Source organism: Cebus imitator, unplaced genomic scaffold (assembly GCF_001604975.1).
Source record: "Cebus imitator isolate Cc_AM_T3 unplaced genomic scaffold, Cebus_imitator-1.0 Scaffold0, whole genome shotgun sequence".
NCBI lineage: Eukaryota > Metazoa > Chordata > Mammalia > Primates > Cebidae > Cebus > Cebus imitator.
This window is the reverse complement of record NW_016107315.1, coordinates 2,741,443-2,765,982: the sequence shown is the minus strand read 5'-3', so window position 1 is coordinate 2,765,982 and position 24,540 is coordinate 2,741,443. Positions and strand designations below refer to the sequence as shown.

General features: G+C 50.4%; 2 protein-coding genes across 8 annotated transcripts in view; both read left to right on the top strand.

Annotated features, from left to right (window-relative positions):
* The window catches only part of DOCK3 (dedicator of cytokinesis 3), a 682,827-nt gene extending 664,905 nt beyond the window's left edge, over positions 1–17,922 (top strand). For 4 of the 7 annotated variants that reach the window (XM_017497162.2, XM_017497072.2, XM_017496932.2 and 1 more), the window contains 8 exons: positions 870–991; positions 2,210–2,348; positions 2,870–3,017; positions 8,317–8,435; positions 9,526–9,613; positions 13,241–13,363; positions 13,908–13,990; positions 14,799–17,922. In XM_017497162.2, coding sequence (XP_017352651.1) covers positions 870–991; positions 2,210–2,348; positions 2,870–3,017; positions 8,317–8,435; positions 9,526–9,613; positions 13,241–13,363; positions 13,908–13,990; positions 14,799–15,308 — 1,332 coding nt within the window. In that variant the 3' untranslated portion in view covers positions 15,309–17,922. The other 3 variants (XM_017496999.2, XM_017497238.2, XM_037739353.1) reach the window with 3 other exon arrangements.
* A 651-nt stretch (positions 17,923–18,573) lies between these two features.
* Positions 18,574–23,375, top strand: MANF (mesencephalic astrocyte derived neurotrophic factor). Its single transcript, XM_017497633.1, has 4 exons — positions 18,574–19,155; positions 19,910–20,037; positions 21,680–21,821; positions 22,903–23,375. The coding sequence occupies exons 1-4, from the start codon at positions 19,071–19,073 to the stop codon at positions 23,085–23,087; spliced, it is 540 nt and encodes a 179-aa protein (XP_017353122.1). The 5' UTR covers positions 18,574–19,070; the 3' UTR covers positions 23,088–23,375.
* The last annotated feature ends 1,165 nt before the right edge of the window (positions 23,376–24,540 follow it).

The following is a 24,540-nucleotide window of genomic DNA, read 5'->3' as shown; positions in this document are numbered from 1 at the left end:
GGAAGTTCTCTGCCATGTGGGTTGCAGCAAAAAGCACAAAACACTTTCCGATAAACTTCAAATTATTCCATGTGCACATATATCCTTTCTTCAGCCACAGAAATACATTTTAGCCCTCTGCATGCTTAAGAAGAAGCGAGTAGAAACGCTGGTGCTTCTTCGGGCCAAGCTCAGAAATATCCCCAGTGGACTTACAGCCCCGGTTCACTACAGATTTTGAAGGACTTGAGGAAACCTGAACAGTTGTTTCCTCTGAGTTGCACACAGGGACACAAACCAACATGCTATTACCCAGCAGGGTTTGAGATCAGACATGTCTGCCAAGAAATCTACATACTTAATATGAATTAATTAAGCTAAAAGAGAGCTGTGCTATTTTCAGTTACATACATCAGGATTTTGTGTCCTGTGACTGTGTCACAGACAACCCAGGTCACTAAGACCTGAACCATTTAGCAGTCTAATAAAACCCGGCACCAATCCTTATATAGTCAGTGCCCACTGACTGATAACTAACAATAAGCTCTTCCTCTCCTTCTTCCCAGTTCTTGTTCTACTTATTCCATGGTGAGAAAACCTGTTAACACACTCCTATGAGCTCAGAACAACTTCAGCCCATTCCAGATGTGCTTCTCGTTGTGGAGTCAACCTGGGGCCTCACACATGGCCTTTGGTCTAGGTTCCAGTGCAGTTAGGAGGGTGTTTAGTCGTGAGGGGAGCATTGCCCAGAGGAAGTCAGCAGTTCAGGTGCAGCCAACCTGAAACCTTGTTTCTTTTACATTTTTGATCACCAGTCAGTTCTTCCCTCCCATCCCTTAGTTACTTATTTATTCTTTACTCTCTATGAAGGGGCATTCATTTCTCAACAGGAGTTTCCAGGTTTGGATAAGCTAAGTCCTGCATGTTCAGGCACCAGCACCCCACGGGGAAATGTCCTGGCGTCCCATGGCCCCATGAGTCCGGAGAGCATCAAGATGACGCACCGGCACAGGTATGGCCTTAGGGCTGGGGGGGAGGGGGCGGGAGTTCCCTCCAGAGAGGTAAGTCTAAATTGTTAAGGGTCAGAGGAAAGAGTCCTTGTGTATACTCACATTCCCTCTTACCCATGCACACAGCAAACACGTGGCTCCTGCCGCAGGACCCACACCCTGCATTCAGTCAGCCACTGTCCTGTGTAAGAGAAGTATATACATGGTATTGTGGGAGCGTGGAGGAGGAGGCATTTGGGGTAAGTCTTGAAGGATAAATAGATGTTTACTAGGGGTTAGGAGGGTAACAGGGCAAGATCCAGGCAAATTGACTGACACATGCAGAAGCCTCAAGATATAAACAAGCCAGCCTGGTCGACACTCTAAGTAGAGCAAAGTGGCTGGAGTGTAGGATTCCAGGGTATGGAAAGGGGCTGGGACCAGCTCTTGTTCATGCAGGCCTTTGGACTTGATCCCAAGGAGAATGAGGATCACCAGATCAGTTTTAAGGAAGAAACAGCATAGTGATGTAAACATCAAAGACTGGTTTGCCTGGGCTCAACTGAGAATACTGAAAGCCTCTAGGGCAGGAAGGCCAGGTTGGAAGAGGAGACCAGTGAGACAGACCCTCACTTAGGCTTGTTTTCCAGTGTGAGTGGTAACTCAGCACAGAGTGGGCACTCAATAATTAAGGAACAAAGGAATGAGAGGCTTTCCTGGTATTGCTAGAGGAGAGCTGTTGACAGACCTTTGGCCACAGATGTGGGAGGAAGCCCACAGATAGTTCACGGCCAGCTATTAGGCTTCTTCCACACTGGGAAGAAGCCTTGGACCAAGGAGCAGATCCCATCATGGTGTGGGCAGGCGGTGGGCACTGGCCCAGACTAATACCCCATAGAAAGGGGAACCTGAGATCTTTGACCTGATTTGGCATATCTCTCTTGTATTCCTCCTAAGAAACTGCTAATGTCATCAAACTGAGTGGCCTTAAGCTATGTGGCTGTAGGTGGAGGCTTGTCCAGTGTACTACACCATAGTCCCTCCCAGACCAAGAGCTCCTGAGTAGCAGGGTACAGCTCAGGACTCTTCCAGGCCTCAGATGGGTATGAGCATTGTCTATGGAACCCTGCAAATCGGTGGTAGCTGAGACTAGGGATGACTGTGTCGCACATTCCGCTCTACCGTCCCCCTGCCAGCTGCCATCAGCCTGACTCCTCGCTGTTTCCCACTCTTGCTCACAGCCCCATGAACTTGATGGGCACAGGCCGGCATTCATCATCCTCTCTCTCCTCACATGCGTCTAGTGAAGCAGGAAACATGGTGATGCTGGGTGATGGCTCCATGGGCGATGCTCCGGAGGACCTGTACCACCACATGCAGGTACCAGAGCTGTCCAGGGAGAGTGGGCCAGGGTACCATGCCTACAGGACTCATCTTGCTGTTGGAATGTTGGTCTGAGGGCTGGCAACCCTGCCTAATTCTCTAGCTCCTGAATTTAGAACACCCCTCACCAGAGCTAGAAAGCCACCTTTCCTCCACACACCATCCTAAGTCTCAGTTCCCAGGCCTTATTTCCCAAGAAGAAAATCCAGCTTCAGTCCTGGTTGCTTTCAGATATCCCATGGGAAACATCCTCTGCCAGATTGCCCCCTTGCCTGGCATTCCTGTTGGCTTAGTCCTGCTTCCTCCATCGTCACTATAGTATGGTCAGTTTAACAACCTTGTTCCATATGGGTGGTGTGGGTGACCCCTAGTCCCCAGCCATTAGCCTAGCCTCCATCAGGGCTCAGGGTATAGCATAAGGCACTGGGGCAGAGCACTTCATGAAAAAGCAACCCTATGGTAGCCCTAAAGTCCTGGCCATTCAGACCTCTATCCTGCTGATTTTTCTCCCTTTGCAGCTTGCGTATCCCAACCCCAGGTACCAGGGCTCAATCACCAACGTCTCTGTTCTGTCCTCGTCCCAGGCAAGCCCTTCTTCCTCCAGCCTGAGTTCCACTCACTCAGCACCATCCCAGATGATTACCTCTGCCCCTTCCAGTGCCCGAGGTAAGGATGGCAGATTGCTACTTGCAGAATGGAGAAGAGAGGTCTTTGTGAACCCCACTCGGCTTCCTCTCATCTGTGGCTGTGTCTCTGAGAGCAGCCCTGTGATTTAGAGAATACTCATTTGTGCTTTTACCACTAAGGACTCGAGAGTTCCTGCCTCCAGGCCTCTTCTCTGGCTGGTTTTAGACTCTGCTCTGAGCTGCTAGGCAGCCCCTAGGTAGACAGCCATTGCATTTCTACCTCAGTGAAAGGACACACAGCTTAGAAGAAAGCTCACTTCTTTCCCATTGAAATTTGTGCTAGAACAAAGATGAAAAAAGTCAAGGCAAAAGTGAATCTTCTGTCTTGAGGAATCAGACATGATGACAAAGTATGAGAAGTAAATCTGGAGGCTAAAATTAACCCTGGAAAATGTTATTCCAAAACAGTAAGAGCAACCAAAAAATTTTTCTTCAGTTGGGAAAGGCTTTCTCAGGAGAGATGGCTCTGTAAAAATCTATTTACTTTGCCAATTATTGCTTGATTTTTTGTTTAGTTCAATAAATATTGTTCTTTGAGAGCCAGCGTCTTTTTCACATTCTAATCTTAGTTCCCAAGTGGAAGATGATCCTGTCCTTGTAGACAGAAACATTTGCAGTGGAATGGAAATTAGCTGGGGTAAATAAGATCTAGTGCTTCCCAGGGTTGGCTACGCAAGATAGTGACAGTGGTCTGAGCTTGCCAGCCAGTCACTGGCCCTTGCTTCCCAGGCTTCAGAGGGAGGGAGTCTCTTTGTTCTTCTCATTATTCTGAAAACAAAGAAAAATAGTACAAATGTATGACATAGGAAGTCGTTAAGGAAAGAATCTCTCCAAAGCAACACAAACCCAGGAAGCCCACAGCAGGAGTGATGGCTTGTGGCATGGTGAAAAAAGGCAGTGACCACCGGGAAAAGCCTTGGCAGATTGTAGAGGGAAGTGGTGTATGGTTGCAGCAGGCACAGTCAGACTTCCACCTGAAGTATTCAGACCAAGCCCTCATTTCCAGAGCAAGGGGATAAAGGCCATCTAGCCAATTTATGGCCAGTTTGGAGCACAGATCTTTACACTCACCAGCCCTCACTATCATGCCCGTTCCACTGTCCATATTGCCTTCCTAACATGGACTCTGAGGTTCAGAAAAGGAGAGCCAGCCTTTGAAAGCAGACATTTCTAGTACTAAATAGGAAAAATGAACCAAAATATTGGTGCATGCTGAAGATTTCAGTATGTGAAAGCTGCAGACATAGAGAAGGAGCAGTGATATGTGTTATCAAGAAGGCACACTGAAAAATGGCTTTGGGAATAAAAAGAAAAGAAACCCTGGGCCATGAGTGCTACAGTGGAGGTCAGCATTTACAGTGTCTTAAGGTAAATAGTCCTGAACAGAGCTGCAGAAACAGATTTTGTAATCCCTTCTGGTTTTGTTCTTTTCCCTAACCTAAAGCATCTCTAAGATATGCTCAGACATATCTAAGACTTTATCTAGTATTCTTGCTGAAGACAGATCTCTGAATCATGATGCTTGATAAACACAGAAGGCAACAAAGGATGGACATTTGAATTCAATTGCACTTTGACATTGGTCAGACACTTCCTCTAGGCTATTACAGATACTCAGTATCCTGAAGAGAACAAAGAAAAGGAATAAGCAGGCCCTGCTGTCAGGGACCTGACAGGCTGGCAGTTACCACCTTTTCCTTCTAGCTATTGACTTATTGTTCACTTAACCAAGCTTTTACTGAATGCTCAGTGAAGAATCCGCATGGCTCTTGCCTGGGGGAGCTGGTGGTGCACTACTTCAGTGCTGAATAGAGAGAAAATATTTTTCTCCTTGTTTGCAAATAACTCCTCTTTACTTCAAATGGCTTGGTTATCTGTTGGTACATAATAAACCACCCCCAAAACTTCTTAAAACAACCTATTATCATCTCTTACCATTCTGTGGGTTTACAGGGCTCACTGAGCAACTCTCACTTGGAGTCAGTGTCACTGGTGGGAGTCATCTAAAGGCTCAGCTGGGCTGGATATTCGAGATGGCTCACATACATGGCTAGCAATTGATGCTGGTGGTCAGCTGGTGTACCTGGGCTGTCAACTTGAGCCCCTATATATGACCTTTCTGTGTGACTTAGGCTTCTCACAGCATGGCAGCTTATTTTCCCCAGAACAAGCATTCCAAGATACCTAGGAAGAAGCTGCAGGCTCCTTTTTATCCAGCCTTGGAAGTCCCCATGTTTCTATTGGCTCGTCAAGTCCTTAATGTCAACCCAGATACCAGAGAGGGGAATGAGATTCCACCTCATGTTGTAAAGAATGGCATGTGTGTTTTGGGAGGGAAGGCATTGGTGGTCTTAAGTTGTCACTATGGCCAAACTCCAGAATATCACACAGAGGAAGGCTGAGACAGACCCCTTCCCTTTTGGGGGTAAACATTAAGTGCAAAAGTAAACAAAATAGTTAAATAGAACTGGGCCCAAAGAGAATAGTGACAAGATCAGAGGTAGTGAGAAAGAAAGGAAGTTCCTTCTAGACCACAACTTCCATACAAACCATGTGCAGGCTTATATGGAGAAAGCTGCGGGTCTGTCAAGCAAGGTGTTAGGCCCTGGAAGGGCCTGCACATAGAAGGCTCTGTGTAACATGGCATCAGAGAGGAAGACTGATATTTTCAAATGCATGTGGTAGATGTTGTAGTAGATGCACTCTGGGCAAAGAAGGGAGGTAACAGTCTACTCAGTTTGAGGTTTGTTTTTGGTATTACCAGGGAGGGGAAAGCTTTCATAAAGAAGGTGATCTTGAGGGAAGTTGCACTGGGTTTACTTCCCCCACTCCCAAGGGTGGTCATGAGACCAGTGGCCTTCCTTGCCATACCCATGGATACTGCTGTGATTCCTGTTGCTTTGGAAACCTCTGAGAGGGATGGCCTGCAAGGTACAGTCTAAACTCTTGTAAGTTGACAGCTCCCCCTGCTGATCAAAAGGCTGATTGGAGCTAGGAAACAGATTTTGAATAATCCTTGAATAATTAATTCAGTGACACGGGGGTTTACTAGACTACAACTCACATAATTCAGAAGTCCCATGAACATAGAAACCCTTGTGGTGTTCAAATGCTTTCATGAAAAGTAACCATCACCTTCTCCTACCATGGGACTGGCTGCCCAGGGCAGGGGGCAGGGGGAGGAAAGTGAAGTTGTAGAGTTAAAACATTTAGTAGTGGCTCAGAGCACCCGTTTGTGGCCACCATAGCCCAGAGAGGACACCATAACATGAACCTGAATCTTCAGCAAAGCCCCTGAGCCCTGGCTATGGCCTTCAGGCTGCTGTCTCTCCATCCTAACTCCCTAACACCAATCAGGATATTGAATATGCAGATGTGGGGTTTTCTTTATGAGCCAGGCTATGAGCTCCATGAGGTGAGAGACCATGGACAATCTGAGCAAGACAGTATACCAGGTTCCAATCCCATGCTTGGTGTGGAATGGGCATTAGATATGGGTTTGATGTTACCGAGTTGGTGTAAAGGTGCTGTGTGTGTTTCTGTGCATACTGAACAGAGAGTAGTCCTGTCTAGAGCTGTGGCCTGCAGGACTCAGGAAGCATTCTGAATATCTTGCTGGGAAAGCACTATATCAATCAGTGAGAATAGGTGCTTTTTTCATTTCTCTTTACATAGCCCATCTTCTTGAGATTGCCTGAGAATACAAGCTCTAAAAGAGAACATAGAAACCAGTAAAATCACAAAATAGCAATTCAAGTTGAGTTTAAAAAATCATACTTTAGTCATTCCCTTACTAGTGAAATGACATTTTTAAAGACTAGGCCTTAAAGCCAGCTATGAGGTTCTACAAACAGGATCACTCAGACCAACTGTGGAAAAAGTTACATTACTGGTATTTATTATGCTGACTTCTTCAAAGTATTTTAGCCTCATCTTCTTGGACTGAAATGAATCTAAGAGGAACTCCTCAAGGATTCCTGTGGCAAGCTGGCTGAAGAAGACCTTTTTTAAGCTGTGTCCTGACAGTGCTGGCACTACACACTCAAAGGAAAGCCCCAGAGACCCTGAGTTCCAGGGACACAGAGCCTCCAGGAGCTGCAGATTCACCCCAGCTGCAGATTCAGCTGGAGCCCATGGGTTGGTCTAAACTACCCAACTTCGCTCAGAGGACACCCCAGAGAGTGGTGTCAACCATAAGAGCCAACCAGAGGCTTGAGGTCCTGGTGATCCTCCTGTGAGGGGTCTGATTCCCCCAGTGGTTTCTCATGGATATGCTGGTATCTGGCACAGTGAGCACATGTGGAGGGCCTTCCAAATTACCCACTCACCCAGGAAAGCCAGCAAGTTATTCTTCCTGCTTCTGTGGAAGATCTTCTCAAGGGCCACGGTTGACAAGTTCCTGGTCCTATAGCTATGGCCTGAATCCATGGGGACTGAGTCACACCACATGTGGCATGGTGTGGCCTCCATAACAGTCCCTCAGGCTAGGGGAAATCACTGCAGAGGCCTCACAGGAGAAGAACATGAATCAAGTCAACTAAAGAGCCCAGGTTAAAGCTCCATGATTTCCACATTGTTTCATGAACCCTGAGTTCACAGAAGGGCAAGTCTCGCAGAGAAACCCTGGAGAGCAAACTGTGTGCAGAGACCTGGTCCCCAGCCAGCCTGGCTCTAGGGCTGCAGTAGGACTGGCAGGAAGGCAGAAGCCAGGTGCTGGGGGCCTATAATCTGGGAGGGAGAAGCCTCTGAGAAAGGGTGATAGGGGGCCAGGTGAGAATAGGACCAGTGGTGTCAGGAGAAGGTAAGTGCATAGGAACACAGTATGTCAAGTAATAAATGTGTGGCTACGTTATCAGAGTGTCTCTGTCTCTGTGAGTGTCTCCATTGCAAGCTGGCCTATTCCCATGCCTGGATCCCAGGAGAGCCCAGCGTACAAGCCACACCCATTTCCTAAGCATGCTGGATGCAGGGAGCCCCTAGCCACCCTGCTCCAGTTCTTAAGTCTCCTCACCCTCTGCTTCTGAGCATGGTGGGGGCTCTGTCAGCGGGTCTGCATCTCCCAGCCTACAGCGTGTCAGCCTTGGCTGGGACATGAGGTGCAGCCACTGCCACCATCTAACCACCAGGCTTTGCTTCATTCCTCCTGTGCTTGCTGAGCTCATCCTCACCCCAACTGCAAGGGACACCTACCCTGGTTCCCCAGTCCTGAGGATGCTTGACTGCCAGACCCTCCATTTGTGGCTTGTCATCTGTGCTTGATTGTTCTCACTTGGTTACAGGCTCTCCCTCTCTGCCAGATAAGTACCGCCATGCCCGTGAAATGATGTTGTTGCTGCCCACATACCGGGACCGCCCAAGCAGTGCCATGTATCCAGCAGCCATCCTGGAGAATGGACAGGTAATAGACCCACCACACTGACTGTCCTCTGCTGCAAGCGAGTTAGCTTGTGCTTTCCTCCTTGCATTTGCTGGGCCTTCTGCATTGTCCTGCATGAGTCTCTTTCTGCTATAAGATCCCTCAAAAGGCCGCTGGGCTCCTGGATGTGGAATGCAGTGAACCTGAGGACCAGCAATCCAGACAGAGTGTAGGTCTGAGTAGAAAGGTGGCAGGGTTGGAACCAGCATTGCTCATGTAGCTCTCTGTCCTTCTGGCCAGATTCCTGGACTCCTCATCCCTAAACACCCTAGCAGAGGTAATCGGTTCTTTGCAGCCTGTCCTGAGAAGGCAGTGGTGGACACATTGGTCTGGAAGATGTTCTTCCTCCCTTTGTGTGTTCTTCCTCCCAAACTCTGCCTCTTTTATTCATCCATCCAATTTAAGTCTCTCACACCTCCTGGGGCTGCTCTACATGCCATTTGCACAGCTCTCCAAATGCTCTGCCTGGGGACCTTGATGAAGAGGCTGCAGGGATTAGCTCCCTCCCCTGGGCAGTCTGCCTCTGCCCTTCTATCAGTGTCCATAAAATTCACCTCCCAGTGACCATTACCTAGCCTCAGAATGCCAGGAGTTTCTTAGTGGTACCTCCCCGTGCCTGATCACCTTTGCCGGGTAGAGGGAAGAGGTCTGCTTGGCAGCTGCCCATCAAAACAGCACATCCTGTCTGTGACTCTAGGCTTGATGCTGTCCTTTCCTCTATCTTTGGTGCTAACATGGGCCTATGCAGGGCCTCTCCAGGAGGCTAAACCTGTCAGTGCTCATGGGGAAGTGGGAATCTCCCTGGCCAGACAAAAGGATGCAAACAGATGCTCCTACGTAGCTATGTTTTGTTTCTTGGGCCCTACATAAGACAGCCTGAGAACCAGACACCCTGGGCAGGCTTACCTAGGGTTGGCCTGGAGTTCTCAGCATATCTCAAATGTGAGGTGTACCATTGCTTTGTTTTCCCTGTCTGATCTTGGAGTGTCCTATCTCTTGTGGCCCACAACACTGTCTCCAAAGATATAACTGGTTGTTTTCACTCTCTGTAATGTTTTTCTCCTTCCTTCAGCCACCAAATTTCCAGCGAGCCCTATTCCAGCAAGTGGTTGGAGCCTGCAAACCCTGCAGTGATCCCAATCTGTCTGTGGCTGAAAAAGGTATTGTTCCCCTTCTCCAGGTGCCTTCCCCCCATGTCTGTTCCCATCCTGAGTATCTGACTCTTGTCCCTGAGCAACAGCTGGCCAGGGCTAAGCCATGCGTCAACACTCAGGTCTGTCTGTCTATCCAGAATTCTGATCAATTCTTGTTCTCACTGTTTAACCTGTCTGGCTTTATGCTAAGGTATACATCCTGTGTTTCTCCTTCCCCAAGGCCTACCCTCAAAGAGGCCCCAGCTGCCTCCTGCCATGAGCCCACCTTTGTGGAAACGTGGGCTTCTTCTGTATGCCTACTGTGGACTACTTGCCAAGACTCCTCCCAACCACCCCCAGAATTCAGCAGGCCTTGTGGCCCCTTTGGTCCCTCTCAGCTTGGGCCCTCAGGGATCTCTCCTTGGAGCTCAGAACAGGTCTGTGGCCAAATAAGCCCCAAAAGGAAGGGGAAGGACATGCGATTTCCCAAAGACAGGCTTATCCAAGTGAAGCCCAGGGTGCCCCAAAGGAGTCCGGTCCTCCTGTAGCCATTCTGGCCAGCAGCTGCTGTGAATCCATCTTTTACTGCAAGGCCACCAACCATACTGTAAGACTGAGCAATCCTCCTTAGACCTGAGGCTGTTTAGAGAGTGGGCATTTTACCCTGTGTTCCGCTTCTGCAAGCTGATGGAAGAAGCAGACTCAGACCCCAGACACAGAGATCTGAGTTAATTTTAACAGAGAGCAATACTAAATGGGGACAGTGCTGAGCCTTCCTGCCACCCAGAACCTAGTCTCATCTCTGCCCCTCTCCTCAAAGGTCGTCTGCCTAGCTGCTCCATCTGTTGGAGTTTAGTGCACATTCAGTTCCCATCAATACAAACTGTCATCCCCTATTCCATCAGAACATGTCCCTCCAAAGCTGCCATCATCACATTGTCATTGTACCTGTTCATCGAGTGCTATGTGCTGTCCCCACTGTTACTACTCTTCCTTTGCTCATGGAGGACAGATCTCTGGGTCCTTTTTAAAGAGACAAAACACTGGTGGGCACTGAAGCTGGGTGCCCCACCACAAAGAGCCTGGAGACTGGCTGAAGATGCCTTCATAGCTTCAAGGTCGTACATCCCCAAAACTTGCAGCTTTTTGGACTTCTTCATGTATGACCCAAAACAGAGTGCCCTTTTTGCCTGGAGGGCCAGAATCCACAGTGGCATTTCTTCAGCTGAGATGCAGAGCAATCCCAGAAGTAGCCAAGAATCTAGACAGGCTTAGAGCTCAAACAGGTACTGGTGGCCAGACCAGAAGCCTGCACCATCCAGACAGATAAGCGTTTCAGGCCTCAGGCCAAGGCCAGACTACATCAAGGAGGTGGACGTGCCAACTGTAGGTGCAGAAGGAGGGTTGTCTCAGAACAGAGGCTGAGCCCAGAACAAGCATATCCATACCACAAGGCCAGCACTTAGTAGGCAGCTAATCAGATGTCTGCCCAATGGCAACACTCAGGCCAGAGTGTAGCTCCCTAAGTCTACCTGGATCCTCCAGGGCAGGAAGTATATATACTTGTTATCATTCTGTTGTCAGTCAGGGTTCTGAGTCCTGTGAGGACTACATCTCTCATTTACAGGTATCTCTCTTTGCCAGGCAGTGACTCTCAGATCAGGCGAGCCTGCCCTCAGGACCATGGGCTATGAGCTGGCACCCTCAGGCCAGTGCTGGACAGTTGTTAAGGATGAGAGAGGGAGGCAACAGGATACAGTGGGGATCACCCCTCTTCTCCTAGGATAAGTCATTCTATCTTAGCTTTCCCTCTAGCCCCAGTGCACTTGTGGTACGTGGCAAAGGTCTACTGGCCCCATTGCTCACAGACATCAGGCTGCAGGGCAAAACTGATGACCTCTGGCTTACGTGGAGTCACTCAGGCAAGCACCCTTTTAAACCATTACAGCCTTGTCAGCTTTCTTCTCCCATAGCCTTCCTGCCCTAGAACTCCTTTGAGCCCTTGTGGGTGAACATCTGCAGCCCCATAATTCTTCCAGGGCTAGGTGTGCATCTGAGATCCTGGACTGTCAGAACCCCTTTAGGGAAGCTGCCCAGACACATTTCCAAACTTCCTATTTTCTGATATTTCTTTGGTGGCTTTTTATGGAGAAGGTGCTTTTTTGGCAGAGCAGGGAAGGTACAAAGAACGTCAGTGATGAGGACCAAAAAGCTCATGCTGCATCTTGTAGAGTGTGGGTGACTGGACCTTTTCTTGGGATGGCTCAGGCTGAGGAGGTCATTTGGTGAAATCCACCTGATGCAGATCAGATGCAGAATTCTTTCCTCCTTTCAGACAACAGCTAAGTGCCTGCCTGTAGCTCAGTCACTGGCACACCCCTCCTTCCTGCCACCAGCCATCAACTATACCAGGAGACTGGGCAGTCCTCCTCAGAACTGAGGCTGTTTAGACAGTGGAGTTTTACCCTGTGTTCTGCTGCAAGTCCACGCCAGTTCCTGAGCAATGAGGAATAAGAGGGTGATGGATGTCACAATCTTATTCTTGGACAGCTGAGGGGGCCCAGACCCTCTGGCCACATCCTTTTTAAAGGACAGACTCTAACTCCTTCCCTTCCAAAGCCTCTCACCCATTAGTCCCTGAAGTTCCCATCTCTGTGTTGATACCAGGAAGGACCCAAACCTTAGCCACCTCAGGTTCAATGTAGCTACCACAGCCTTAGAACAAATCCAGTGACAACACCTGGATTGTGACCTGCTTCTCTGCTGCTAGTAGCCCAAAGAGGAGAGTGGGGTTGCCTGGCTCCAACAGAGAAAGGGCATATTTCTACTTGCTGGTATTTGTTCTCTAGGAAGAGCTGACAGAGAATTCACATGTCCCCTGCTGCTTCTGCAGAGTGGTAGCCTCAGACCCCAAGGTCCAGCCATCATTCCTCTCTCCTCCTTAAAAGTCTATCATCTCAACTGTGGCTGAGGGGACAGTATTCTGGCAATGGACTCCTTTAACATAGAGGGGCACTCTGTGCTTCTCTTTATCTTGGGCCCACTGCACCCTGCACCCATGGCATGTGGGTGCTAGGAACTGGGCTTCTCTATACACCCAAGGGCACTCATGGGCTCCACAGCTCTCCCTCCTCCTCTTAGGAAGTAGTGGGTCCAGCTGGATCTGGACTGCAGTTCCTGGGCTTTCTACTTTCTTCCAACAGGTACCTGTCCTTGCTCCCTGCTTTTCCCACTAAGCCTGTGCAGTAGGAGAGCTGACTCTAGACTTTGGCAAGGAGCTCTATGTCCTGTGCTCTCTCTGTATTCTTGTATTCTCATCTCTCCTCTCCTCTTCTGTCCTCTGTTTTCTCTTCTCCTGGAAGATCCCAGAGGCTGCAGATGTTCACTCCTTGCTGCACATTCAGCTATCCCATCATAAATACTCTAGACAAAAGCTCACTCTGTTGCCCTCCTCTTAAGCAGCTTCAATCCCTGGCCACTCTCCCCTGTGGACCACAGTGCCTTGCTTGGCCAGTGTTTTTAGTTCCAAGTGCTGGCATGCCCCACCCGTGTGCTGGATACGTTATGCACACTGGAGAAGCCACAGGCTGTACTTCTCCCCCAGGGTGGCTCAAGAAGTAACCTCCCTTCATGCCATCTGTTTCCACCCTTCAGCTGTGCCAGCAGCCCCCAGCAGCTGGAGTCTGGATAGCGGAGCCCAAGAGGCCCAGCCCTTCCTGTCTGCCCATATGGGGCGCATCATGGTCCCCCCAGTGCCTCCCCGAAGCCTGCTGCATGGTAAGAAGACCTCCAGCGGGTACCCCAAATCGTCCCTGGTCTCAGACGCTGCTCAAGGGCCAGAGCAACAGCCACGTAAGCTGAGAAGATGGGCCATTCTCTGGGTCGACTCAGCCAAAGCAAAAACACTCCCACCACAGGAAGGATCCTGCTGGGCTTTGGGGTCAGTGAGGTTTCTGAGTACAGCAGGTTAGCTCAGGAAGGCTGTCCCAACCAGGAGGCTGAAGACAACGGAATTGACTGTGCCAGGCACACTGCTCACCAGACTCATCACCTAGCAGTGGGCTAGAGCTGCCGCTGCCTGAGGCCTGTTCCACAGACTCTGAAGCACTCAACGTTCCTGAATTCCTGTGTGGAATGGGTTTCTTTTACCCCAGCAGCCTGTGTTTTGGAGAAGGCCAATGTAAAGAGAGGTTTTTCCATAGCCTTCAGCGCTGAGGGGTCCCCAGGGGACTCCTCATGCCCAGTTGGCCCAGCAAGATGGTGCTGGCATGAAGCCTGTGTAGGGCCCCCAGCTGAGGCTCTGGTTCTTTTCCTTTTGCAGGTCATTACTCCCTACACTTTGACGCCTTCCACCACCCTCTGGGTGATACCCCCCCAGCCCTCCCTGCCCGGACCTTGCGCAAGGTAATGTACTGAAGCAGCAGCCCCACCAGGCTGTGAGATGAGTCATCTCGTCTGCTCTAGAACCACCCTTGGGGTCTACAAGAGGAACTGGAGCTCTCCCCTTCACCTCTCTCCCCAGCCTGGCAGAAGCTGAGGGTGGCCAGAGCCACACTTGAGCTGCAGGTGCACACTTGGGTCCTGCAGCAAATGCGGTGGGGGCAGGGAGATGAGAGGGTCCTGGAAACAACAACAACACAGTACTAAGAGTGTGTGGGCAGTGAGCTCTGGGAAAACTGGGGGCTCTCAGCCAGCACCATGGTATCAACACACCATAGTTCACTAGCTAAACAAACATTCCTGTGGTGGATCAGACAGCATTTCAAACTAGAATTCAGTAAAAGCAAGAACTTTATGAAAACTCATTAGAGTAAAATTTCCTGTTAATTTGTCTGCAAATTGGAAAAGACTAAGTTAGTCTATCACAAATTTTAGCAGCAGAATACATTCCTCTGGTCCATGGCCCACCAGGGTTCTTTCTGCCCCCCTCAACAGACAGCAGCCTGGGACCTGGGACCAGGGGGTGCCAATGCCCAGCAGCCAGTGCAGGGCCATTTTTTGGCCACAGAAATGCAGATGATTCTGGAGTTCCACTGGCTTACTTGAGGGTGGTGGGAGGAGCTGGGAGCTTGTTGCTGAAGAAACAAGAAACATGCTGTTGATGAGGGTTATTTTAAGGTCCATTCATAAGCAGGCTTTTGGTCTTCCCATGGCAGGCAAGTCAGCCTGTCTGGAGAGAGGGATTCTAACATGCCCACCCTTTCCTTCGCAGTCTCCTCTCCACCCTATCCCAGCCTCCCCCACAAGCCCCCAGTCAGGCCTGGATGGCAGCAACTCTACGCTGTCCGGCAGTGCCAGCAGCGGCGTGTCCTCCTTGAGTGAGAGTAACTTTGGGCACTCCTCGGAGGCCCCACCTCGCACTGACACCATGGACTCCATGCCAAGCCAGGCCTGGAATGCTGATGAAGATCTTGAGCCACCCTACCTCCCTGTCCACTACAGCCTCTCTGAGTCTGCCGTCCTGGACTCCATCAAGGCCCAGCCTTGCCGAAGCCACTCAGCCCCGGGGTGCGTCATCCCTCAGGACCCCATGGACCCGCCTGCGCTGCCACCCAAGCCCTACCACCCCCGCCTGCCAGCCCTGGAGCACGATGAGGGGGTGCTGCTGCGGGAAGAGACTGAGAGGCCGAGAGGCCTGCACCGCAAGGCTTCATTGCCTCCTGGGAGCACTAAGGAGGAGCAGGCCCGCATGGCCTGGGAGCACGGCCGAGGGGAGCAGTGAGGGGCAAGGAGGCAGCTGGGATGCCACCCTCAGTAAGCAGCTTGCCAACCACTCCAGGTCTGAAAAGCAAGTCCCCTTGCCCCACCCCAGGGAGCCAGAGAGGCTTGGCACTCAGGAGAGAACCACCCCCAAGTCTCCGTTCTACTGCCGTGAACTCATGTGTTGCCATGTAGAGGCCACAGCAGCATGAAGGGTTGTGGCTTCCCTTTTTATTTCATTTTTTTTACATTTCCATTTCTATGGGTTTTCCTTTCTTTCCTTTATGCAGTAGATGCTTTCTTCCTCCTGCAGTTCTGGACCATGTGGAGCTATATGGAGAAATTGCACAGACAGCATCACTTTGCCGCACTGCAGGGCCCTGGAGCAGAAGCCCAGGCCCTCCCTCCAGGGTAGAGATGCACAGAATGGAAATTGCACTAAGGACTTCTTCCTTTGCTGTATGGACAGAAGAGTTCATGGTTGCATTCAGGGATTGCAAGGACCATGTAGATATATCACAGGTGGGAAAAGGGGCCACAGCTGTTTTGCACAAATGCCTGCCCACCTGTCCCTCTTCCATCCAGGAGTGTGCTATTGAGGGGCTGGCTGGACCAACCTGCTGGCTCAGGCATGTGACTGGCCTAACTGCATGCCTAGGGCACTGCCAGGCTTCAATGGGCCAGCCGTCTCCTACTCCACCTTGGATTTTTCTCTCCATCACATTATTTCTGACCATTTGCTTCCTTCCATTCTTGAAACACCTCATGCCCCACAGGAGCCCCAGTGGTGACTGGATCTGCAAGGGTTATCTCCCACACACTGGGGTTTGAGTGGAGGTGTGGAGCTAGAGGGGCTGTCCCAGCTACCTTCCTCCTAGGGGTAGCTGGTCCCCTTCCTGTGTGATAGAGAGACTTGTAAAAGTGAGTCTGGGGTGTGGCAGGCACCAGAAATCCTCAAAGCTTTCAGAAGCGTCCAGAATGCCTACCATCAGCTCCTGAATCAGGGATTTTCAGCACTACCTCGGAGCCATGGGGTTGGCTCCCCAGCCAGGCTTCCAGGCCCTGAGGACATGTGGTCAGGTTCAGCAGGCTTCTGGGTAAAGAAGGTGGGAGGGGGCTTCTCCTTTGGAAGCAGATAGCCATGCAGGTAAAACTGTCATCTCTCAAGTGGCCACATACAGCAACCCGCTCCAGGCCCGTGGGTACCACCACTCAGGGTTCGGGAATGGCAGGAGAGCAGTTTCTCCAGTCTGCCCAGTCTGTTGGTGTCTTTATAGGAAACTATAAAGCAGAGCAGTGGTGTCTTTAGAGGAAACTCATTCAAGTCAGGGCACCGATTTTCCTCTCAGTTTATTATTTGGGGGGATAGGGTCAGGTGGGTATAGTAGTACTTTACTAGGGTGCTTTTAAGTTACTTTAAAAAAAAAAGCCTACAAAATATTTTTTTTCTTTTATTTGCTTGAGTTCACATTAATGATGGTCACTAGGCTGCCTTGTTGAGCAGGCATGTTGCCCCGTTCCTCTTCTGCTGGTCTGTGTGACCTCCACGGCCAGGCCCTCGGCCCGAGCCCCTCGTCCCTTCTCCAATGTCAATCTTTCCAGACAGTGAAGGCCATGGTCAGGGTGTTTTTCTCTTGTAAACAAACCCCAACTTGTTTAACAGAAATGCTACCAACCTACTGAGAAAGATGGAGGTCTAAATCACCTCCAGGGTTTTTCTAGGGGTTTAATCAGTGTGGGTCCCTTCTGATACCATCAGGCTCACTCCAGGCAGAGTGGGACAGAAGGCTGCTGAGGATGTGGGTCAGTCGTCTCTTCTCAGCCTACATTCATTTGCAAGCTTCAATCTCTGGACCATTTGGTGTCCACAGAAGTGTTAGAGGGTTGGGGTGAGCTTTGGATTTGATTCTTAAGTAAGAGGGCATTTTTAGATTCTAAGGCACTTCTGAACCTAAATCCCTGGACAAGGCAGTCATCACAGAAGAACAGCTACCTTCTCCACTTGGTGGCACAAAAGGTAGGGAGGGGAGTATGGGTTCATTTCGCTTCGCTTTATGCAAGGCGTAATCGTTTGTTTTCCCTCTCCATTTTACCTAACTGAATGAAAAGGACACATTCTGAAATCCCTTTTGTTGGAAAATCAGTCAGTCTGAGGGGAAATGGGAGGCCAGAGATTGAGAACCCTTTGAAAAGACTGTAAAATACTGATTTTCGTTCTTTCAAGCTTATTTGTAAATACCTATTTGAATGCTGTGTATTTGTACAGGAATTTGAGCAAAAAATGTATAGAATGTGATGTCCAATTGGTATTCAGCACTATAAATGTGTTTTTAACCTCTCGCATTCTGTGCTTATTTAAAACAAGAAAACTTCTAACCATTTCTTTTGTGTATTCATGTTTAAAGAAAAGTAATTTAAAAATGATCTTACCTGTACCAGAAAAGCAAAGTTAAAGGAAAAAAAAAATTTGTACCATTGTCCCAAGAGGTATTTTACTGTATATATTGTGGTAGCATGTTCAAAATCCAACAAGTAATGTGAATTTTAGATGTAAATATCTGCCACTTGATTTTTTCCCCCTTCCCCCACTTACTTGACTGCTGTGATGTGAATTAAAGATGAATACCTGATACTGATCCACTGAATTCACTGAATGGGAGCAGAGAATGTGCCCCTCTCCAACCCTTGTCAACGGGCTCCAAGCCCTTTTTAGCCCCATAGACATGTCCTTTTTGCGCTGAGTAGAGCCAGCCCTTCCCGCGTCCTGCCTTCAAGGCAGGCAGCCAGCCAGGAGGGCACTTGAAAGGAGGGCAGTCGAAAAGGAAACATCCTCCAGTGCTTCTCTGCTGATCCCCGGGACCCCACTCAGGTGGCCCCTCTGCAGCGGGATACCCCGAGGGCCTAGCGGGGAGGCAGGAGGCGGGACAGCCACACGGCCACGCTTCAGAGCTTGTAAGGACGGCAGAGAGGGGAGGTGAGGGGCGACCTCACCTCCCCACTCTGAGGCGACCCCAAATCCTCCACCGAAAATCCGGCTCCGGCGCTTCCCTGGGCGGTCTACAGTGACGGCGCAGCCTTGAACTTGGCGCGCCTTGAGCCCTTCCTCCGGAGGTCGGCAGACCGTCCACCCCGCAACTTGCCTGTCAGCCTATGCACGGCGGGCTCGGGTCAGGTGGAAGTTCAGCAGGTGGGCTCCCAAAGGTTGGGCCTGCTGCCCCCGTGAATGAAAGAAGAAAAAAAAAAGAAAAAAGAAAAACCTTTGAGCCTTGCCTGCTGCCGCCGGCCCTCCCTGCCTAACCTGTTTTGGCTGACCCCCGAACTCCTGCACCCCGAGTCGGGTCCGGGCGAGGAGATCCACAGGGTTTTTCGGGCGAGTTTGGGGCCCAGGGCAGGGAGTACGCGGGTCAACTCAGCAGACGTAAGGCGGTGAGTGAACCTCACTTCAGCCAGCGACACTCGGCCTCAACCCGAGTCGCTGCCCTTACCCAAGATGGCGGACCATACCGCTTCCGTCGCAGCTGTAGCCGCTTCCTGCGACCGGCCCGCGTTCAATCAGCGGCCGACAACTATCTAGGGCTGAGACATCACCAGCCAATGAGGGAGGGCAGCGTGGAGCCGCCCGTCTGGGCTCCGCGGCTCGTGGACCAATGGGGTAGTGGCGTGTGGGAGGGCACGGAGGCCCATCTGCCAATGAGGAGCTACGGCGCGCGACCGGGACTTGGAGGCGGTGCGGCGCAGCGGGTGCGGTTCAGTCGATCATCGGCGGCGGCGGAGGAGGAGTAGGATGTGGGCCACGCAGGGGCTGGCGGTGGCGCTGGCTTTGAGCGTGCTGCCGGGCAGCCGGGCGCTGCGGCCGGGCGACTGCGAAGGTGCGGGGGTCCGGGGTCCGCGCTCCGTGGCCGTTCTAGCGGCGGCGCCGAACCCCACAAAACCACCGACTGCTGGGGGCAAGCGGGCGGGGGCGGGGGCGACGGCAGGTCCCGGCGAGCCTGCATGAGGAGGCTCGACGCCGGCCCTAGTAAATCTTTCCTAGTCCTAGAAAACATTGGTCCGACGAGGAAAAGTTAAGACTAGATCCCATTGAAAACTTGGCCTGAAATCTCCATCACGCCTGAGTTATTGTCCCCACTACCATCCAGAGGTTACCGGGAGCAGCGCCGTCCGCCGTCGGGAGCCCCAGGGCTAGCCTTGGGTGCTGCGCCCGGTCTTTTGGGATCACGAAGCTGCACCTCTGGTTCCGCTGTTGTATTTGGAAATTAGCAGCAGTATTTTGATCGTTTTCTCTTCACCTTCTAGTCTTTCTATTTATGAGGTCACAGTGAGTCCCCTCTCAAGGACACGTGTTCACCATGGGCTTAAACTTGATGAAAGGAGCAAGGAAAGGTCTTTTATAGGTTATTGGGGTGATGCTTGGTCCCTTGATGCTCTGGGTGTACCAGGGGACCCCCGCCACCTGGAACCGGATTCTGTCTACCTGTAGGCACCTGAGAAAAATCGGTGATGGAGAAGCTCACCTCTAATGATTCATCTCTGTGTCTCCTAGTAAAATTGCTGAGGAAGTTCCTTCCTGGTGGATTGGAACAGCTTGGTGATTGCTGAGCGTCTCCTGTCCCTCTTTTCCAGTTTGTATTTCTTATCTGGGAAGATTTTACCAGGACCTCAAAGACAGAGATGTCACATTCACACCAGCCACTATTGAAAACGAACTTATAAAGTTCTGCCGGGAAGCAAGAGGCAAAGAGAATCGGTTGGTGAGTAGCTGGTGACTCCCTCCCCCCAGGTGGCCCTGGCTCATGTTAACCCTCTCATCAGCCTTTAGATAAAAGGCCTTGCCCACCTCTCTATTCAGGAAGCTAATAGCTCTCTCCATAAACTAATGTGAGACTGAAATGCTTTTATGTCCTTCCCCAAGCAGGCATATATTCTGCAACTGTGATTTTTTTTTTAATCCTGTTAGTATTAAGGACCTACTATGTGCTGGGCATTCGGAATATCAGAGGAAAAAGTGACAATCGGGCAAACAAATAATGCAGTGGCTGGGTGTCATGAAGAAAATAGACCAGGAGGTGCTGAATTAGAGTGGCCAAGAAGTCTCTCTGAGGAAGGGTTATTGAAGTGGGGTAAGAGCATCCCAGACAGAGAACAGCAGTGTGAGTGCCCAGAGACCAGAAGGAGTTTGGTGTGTATGCGGACAGGAGAAGGTGGCAGGGTGCCCACAGGATAGGCAAGGGCCAAATCCAAGACGAGCCCTAGTGAAGCAATGGCTTTTCTAACTAATTTCCCTGACAGTCTCCGGTTTGTCTCTGTTAAAGGTTTGAACCCTGGTGACACTTAACATTTGGTGGCTGTCAGCTCAGTCTGAGCATGTGTTAAGAGTCCAGGGCTGGCCGGGCGCGGTGGTTCAAGCCTGTAATCCCAGCACTTTGGGAGGCCGAGGCGGGTGGATCACGAGGTCAAGAGATCGAGACCATCCTGGTCAACATGGTGAAACCCCGTCTCTACTAAAACTACAAAACATTAGCTGGGCATGGTGGCGCGTGCTTGTAATCCCAGCTATTCGGGCGGCTGAGGCAGGAGAATTGCTTGAACCCAGGAGGAGGAGGTTGCAGTGAGCCGAGATCGCGCCACTGCATACAGCCTGGGCAACAGTGCAAAACTCTTGTCTCAAAAAAAAAAAAAAAAAAGAATCCAGGGTTTACACTGACTGAATCTGACTACCAATACAGGCAGGGCACCAAAAAGTAAGGCTGTGGGCCAGGTGCAGTGGCTCATGCCTGTTATCCTAGGCACCTTAGGAGGCCACAGTGGGAGGATTGCTTGAGCTTAGGGTAATCAGCCTGGGCAACGTGGTGAGATCCTATCTCTAAAGAAAAACTTTTAGGCTAGGCGTAGTAGTTCACCTGAGGTCAGGAGTTCAAGACCAACCTGGCCAACATGGCAAAACCCCATCTCTAAAAAATTCAAAAATTAGCCAGGTGTGGTGGTGGGTGCCTGTAATCCCAGCTACTTGGGAGGCTGAGGCAGGGAGAATTGCTTGAACCCGGGAGGCGGAGGTTGTAGTGAGCCAAGATCATGCCACTGCACTCCAGCCTGAGTGACAGCAAAACTAAAACAAAAAAAATTTTTTAATTAGCTGGGCATGGTGGCCCACACCAGTAAACCCAGCCAACATGGAGGCTGAGTGGGGAGGATCACCATGCAGGAGGTTGAAGCTGCAGGAAGCCATGATGGTACCACTGCATTCCAGCCTGGGCAACAGGGAGACCCTGTCTCAAAAAAAAAAAAAAAAAAAGTAGCCCTGGCAGGGAGATGATGTTTGAAGGTGTCAGTGTGTTTTGGAGGCGATGGCTCTCAAGCAGCACCTCCTGAAGGCATTGTCCTTTCTTGCTGCAGTGCTACTATATTGGGGCCACAGATGATGCAGCCACCAAAATAATCAATGAGGTATCAAAGCCTCTGGCCCACCACATCCCTGTGGAGAAGATCTGTGAGAAGCTTAAGAAGAAGGACAGCCAGATTTGTGAGCTAAAGTATGGTGAGTATGGCCAGTCCTTATTTAACACATGTTGTGCACCTTCTGGGTTTATTTCCCTTCTGGGAGAGGAAGGTGATGAGCTAGAGTCATGAGTGGATTGTATCATATGACAGGTGGTGCTAAATGCTGGAGGGCTCAGGCATGGAAGTGGGTGGAGGTCAGAATAGGCCTCATTGAGGATGTGACATTTCAGCAAACTTTGAAGGAGGTGAGGATTAGCCAAGAGACCAGCTAATAGAAGAGCATTCCAGGCAGAGGATACAGGCAGAATAAAGGTGGCCAGTGGCTTGGCAAGTCAGAGAGTCTTGCAGGTTGGTGAGGGCTTTTAATCTGAGTGAAGTTAGGAGCATTAGGAGTTTTTGAGCAGAGGCGGGACGTGGTACACCTTGGGTTTAACAGGCTAGTCCTGGCTGCAAGCTCTGAAGGCCCAGTGATCTTCAAGATTCTGAAAAGAAATGCTGTGTCCAAGCATGCAAGCCCAGGAGTTGGGAACTCCAGCATCGCTCTTGCTGACTCAGACTCTGGTTTTACTTAGTCCCAGTCCAGAAACAGTCAGGGCCTCTTCTGTAAAACTTAACAGTATTGATGTTTTATTATGACTTGAATGGCCAAGGACCTGTGTTCACCCACTTGTGCCTTCTGAGAGTCATCCTGATACAGGTCCAGTTGGCTCCAAGTCACTGTGACCATGGAGAGTAAGTTCCTAACTCAAGGGCCTGAGCAGGGCCACTCTGTCACCAGCCTGGCACTGTTAGTAGTCTGTGGTGACTATGTCAGAGGCACTTGGAAGATGGGAACTACGTTTCTCCTGTAAAAACAGTGTGGCCTCTGTCCCTGTCCATGTCCACACTGCCTATCTGTAGTGGAAACTGACAACATGAGGCCAGACTTCCTGGTGAGGAAGCTAGTTCTCTCTTTCAGGGGCAGTAGGCACTGACACGCCTATAAATGTGTCTGGAAATGTCTCTTCCTCTACAACCAGTAGGGCCGGTTTGGCCATGCAGGGAATGATCTATTGAGACGACTGGGGGACTGCAGCTGCTCCCACCGAGTCAGTGACTCTCCCTGCTCTCTCCTCCAGACAAGCAGATCGACCTGAGCACAGTGGACCTGAAGAAGCTCCGAGTTAAAGAGCTGAAGAAGATTCTGGATGACTGGGGGGAAACATGCAAAGGCTGTGCAGAAAAGTCTGACTACATCCGGACGATAAATGAACTGATGCCTAAATATGCCCCCAAGGCAGCCAGTGCACGGACTGATTTGTAGTGTGCTCAATCTCTGTTGCACCTGAGGGGGAAAAAAACAGTTCAACTGTTTGTTTGTTCCCAAAACAGCCTTTTTGTAATTTATTTTTTAAGTGGGCTCCTGACAATACGGGATCAGATGTGAAGCCTGGAGCTTTCCTGATGATGCTGGCTCTACAGTACCCTAATGAGGGGCTTCCCTTCCTTCTGTTGCTGGTATACTCAAGGACTTCAAAGTGTGTCTGGGATTTTTTTATTAAAGGAAAAAAAATTTCTAGCTGTTCTTGGAGAATTAAAGTGAGTACTGAAATAGGGTTTTGCTCCATGAGGATCCTACCAGTTTATGCTTTCCAGTTTCAGGGTTTTGGGGGATATTCATTCCCATTTGTCCCTCAACCCACCAGTGCTGAAAATACCAGGTGCAAGACATGGGGCCTGGGGCCAGCTGACACCATCGGTGTATGCCACTAGAGGGCAGCAGGCACCTCAGCAAAAAGGAGCCTGAGGCAGGGCTGGGCTTGATAACCTGCCCTTTAATACAGTGTCTATCTTACCCACAAGAGAACTGGGGGCCACACACACTCTAGGAGGAGTGAGTCTGGGATACATAAGAGGGCCTTACACTGGGGCTCAGTACAAGCAAGACGGTGTGAAGTGGGGTTTCCTGCAAGAATGGCTTCAATAACTGCATGTCAGTGCTGACATCTCTAAAGATGCTGTTGGCCTGGCCACCTAGTTGCTCTTTTGGGCTCATGGTCTAGTGTCCATCCCAAGCTTCTGATGTCTTTCAGTTTTTACAAGACTGGCAAAAAAGAGGGGGTGGGCAGCTGCTTTTTGCCTTTTGTTTACCCTAAATTAATAGTTGAGGTCCAGGGCTTTTCTGGAGTGCTTCCTAAGCCGCTCTCTGTGGCGTTGGTGCTTAGGAAACCCAGGTGTTAGTGTGAGCCTTGGCTCAATTAACATGCCTGTAGACACCACCTGAAAAGGGGACTAAGAACCAGTGCTTTCCATGGAACTGCTCTTGCTTCAGAGGGCTTTGCTTGTGTCTCCTAAGCTCAGTTTGCCTCTAGGAGGCCTTACAGCCTACCGTGGAGCTTGTTTTCTTCAAAGACCTTTCCCCCTGCACCTGCCTGAGCTGCTTTCTCACTGTGGGACGAGGGGAAGACTTAGTGTGCTCGTCCCCATCGCAAGGATTCTGTGCCAGAAATTGGGTCAGGTTCTACCATGGCTGTAACAACTGTCCTTGGAGAATGAAAGCTTCCTCAATGGGCTCGGGCACCCTTTCCCTCACCTCACGTGGAGAGAAGAGGTCCTCCTGAAGCTGAACTGGCCAGCGAGGAGTCAGCGTGGCAAGCTGTGATAACTGTTACTATCTGTGCGTTTGGCCTCTTCATCCTTGGCTCCTGTGGCTCTACCTTTCCAGCCTGCTGTCTGCCCAGATGCCCACAGAAGAGGGTGGGACCAAAGAGTGGCGT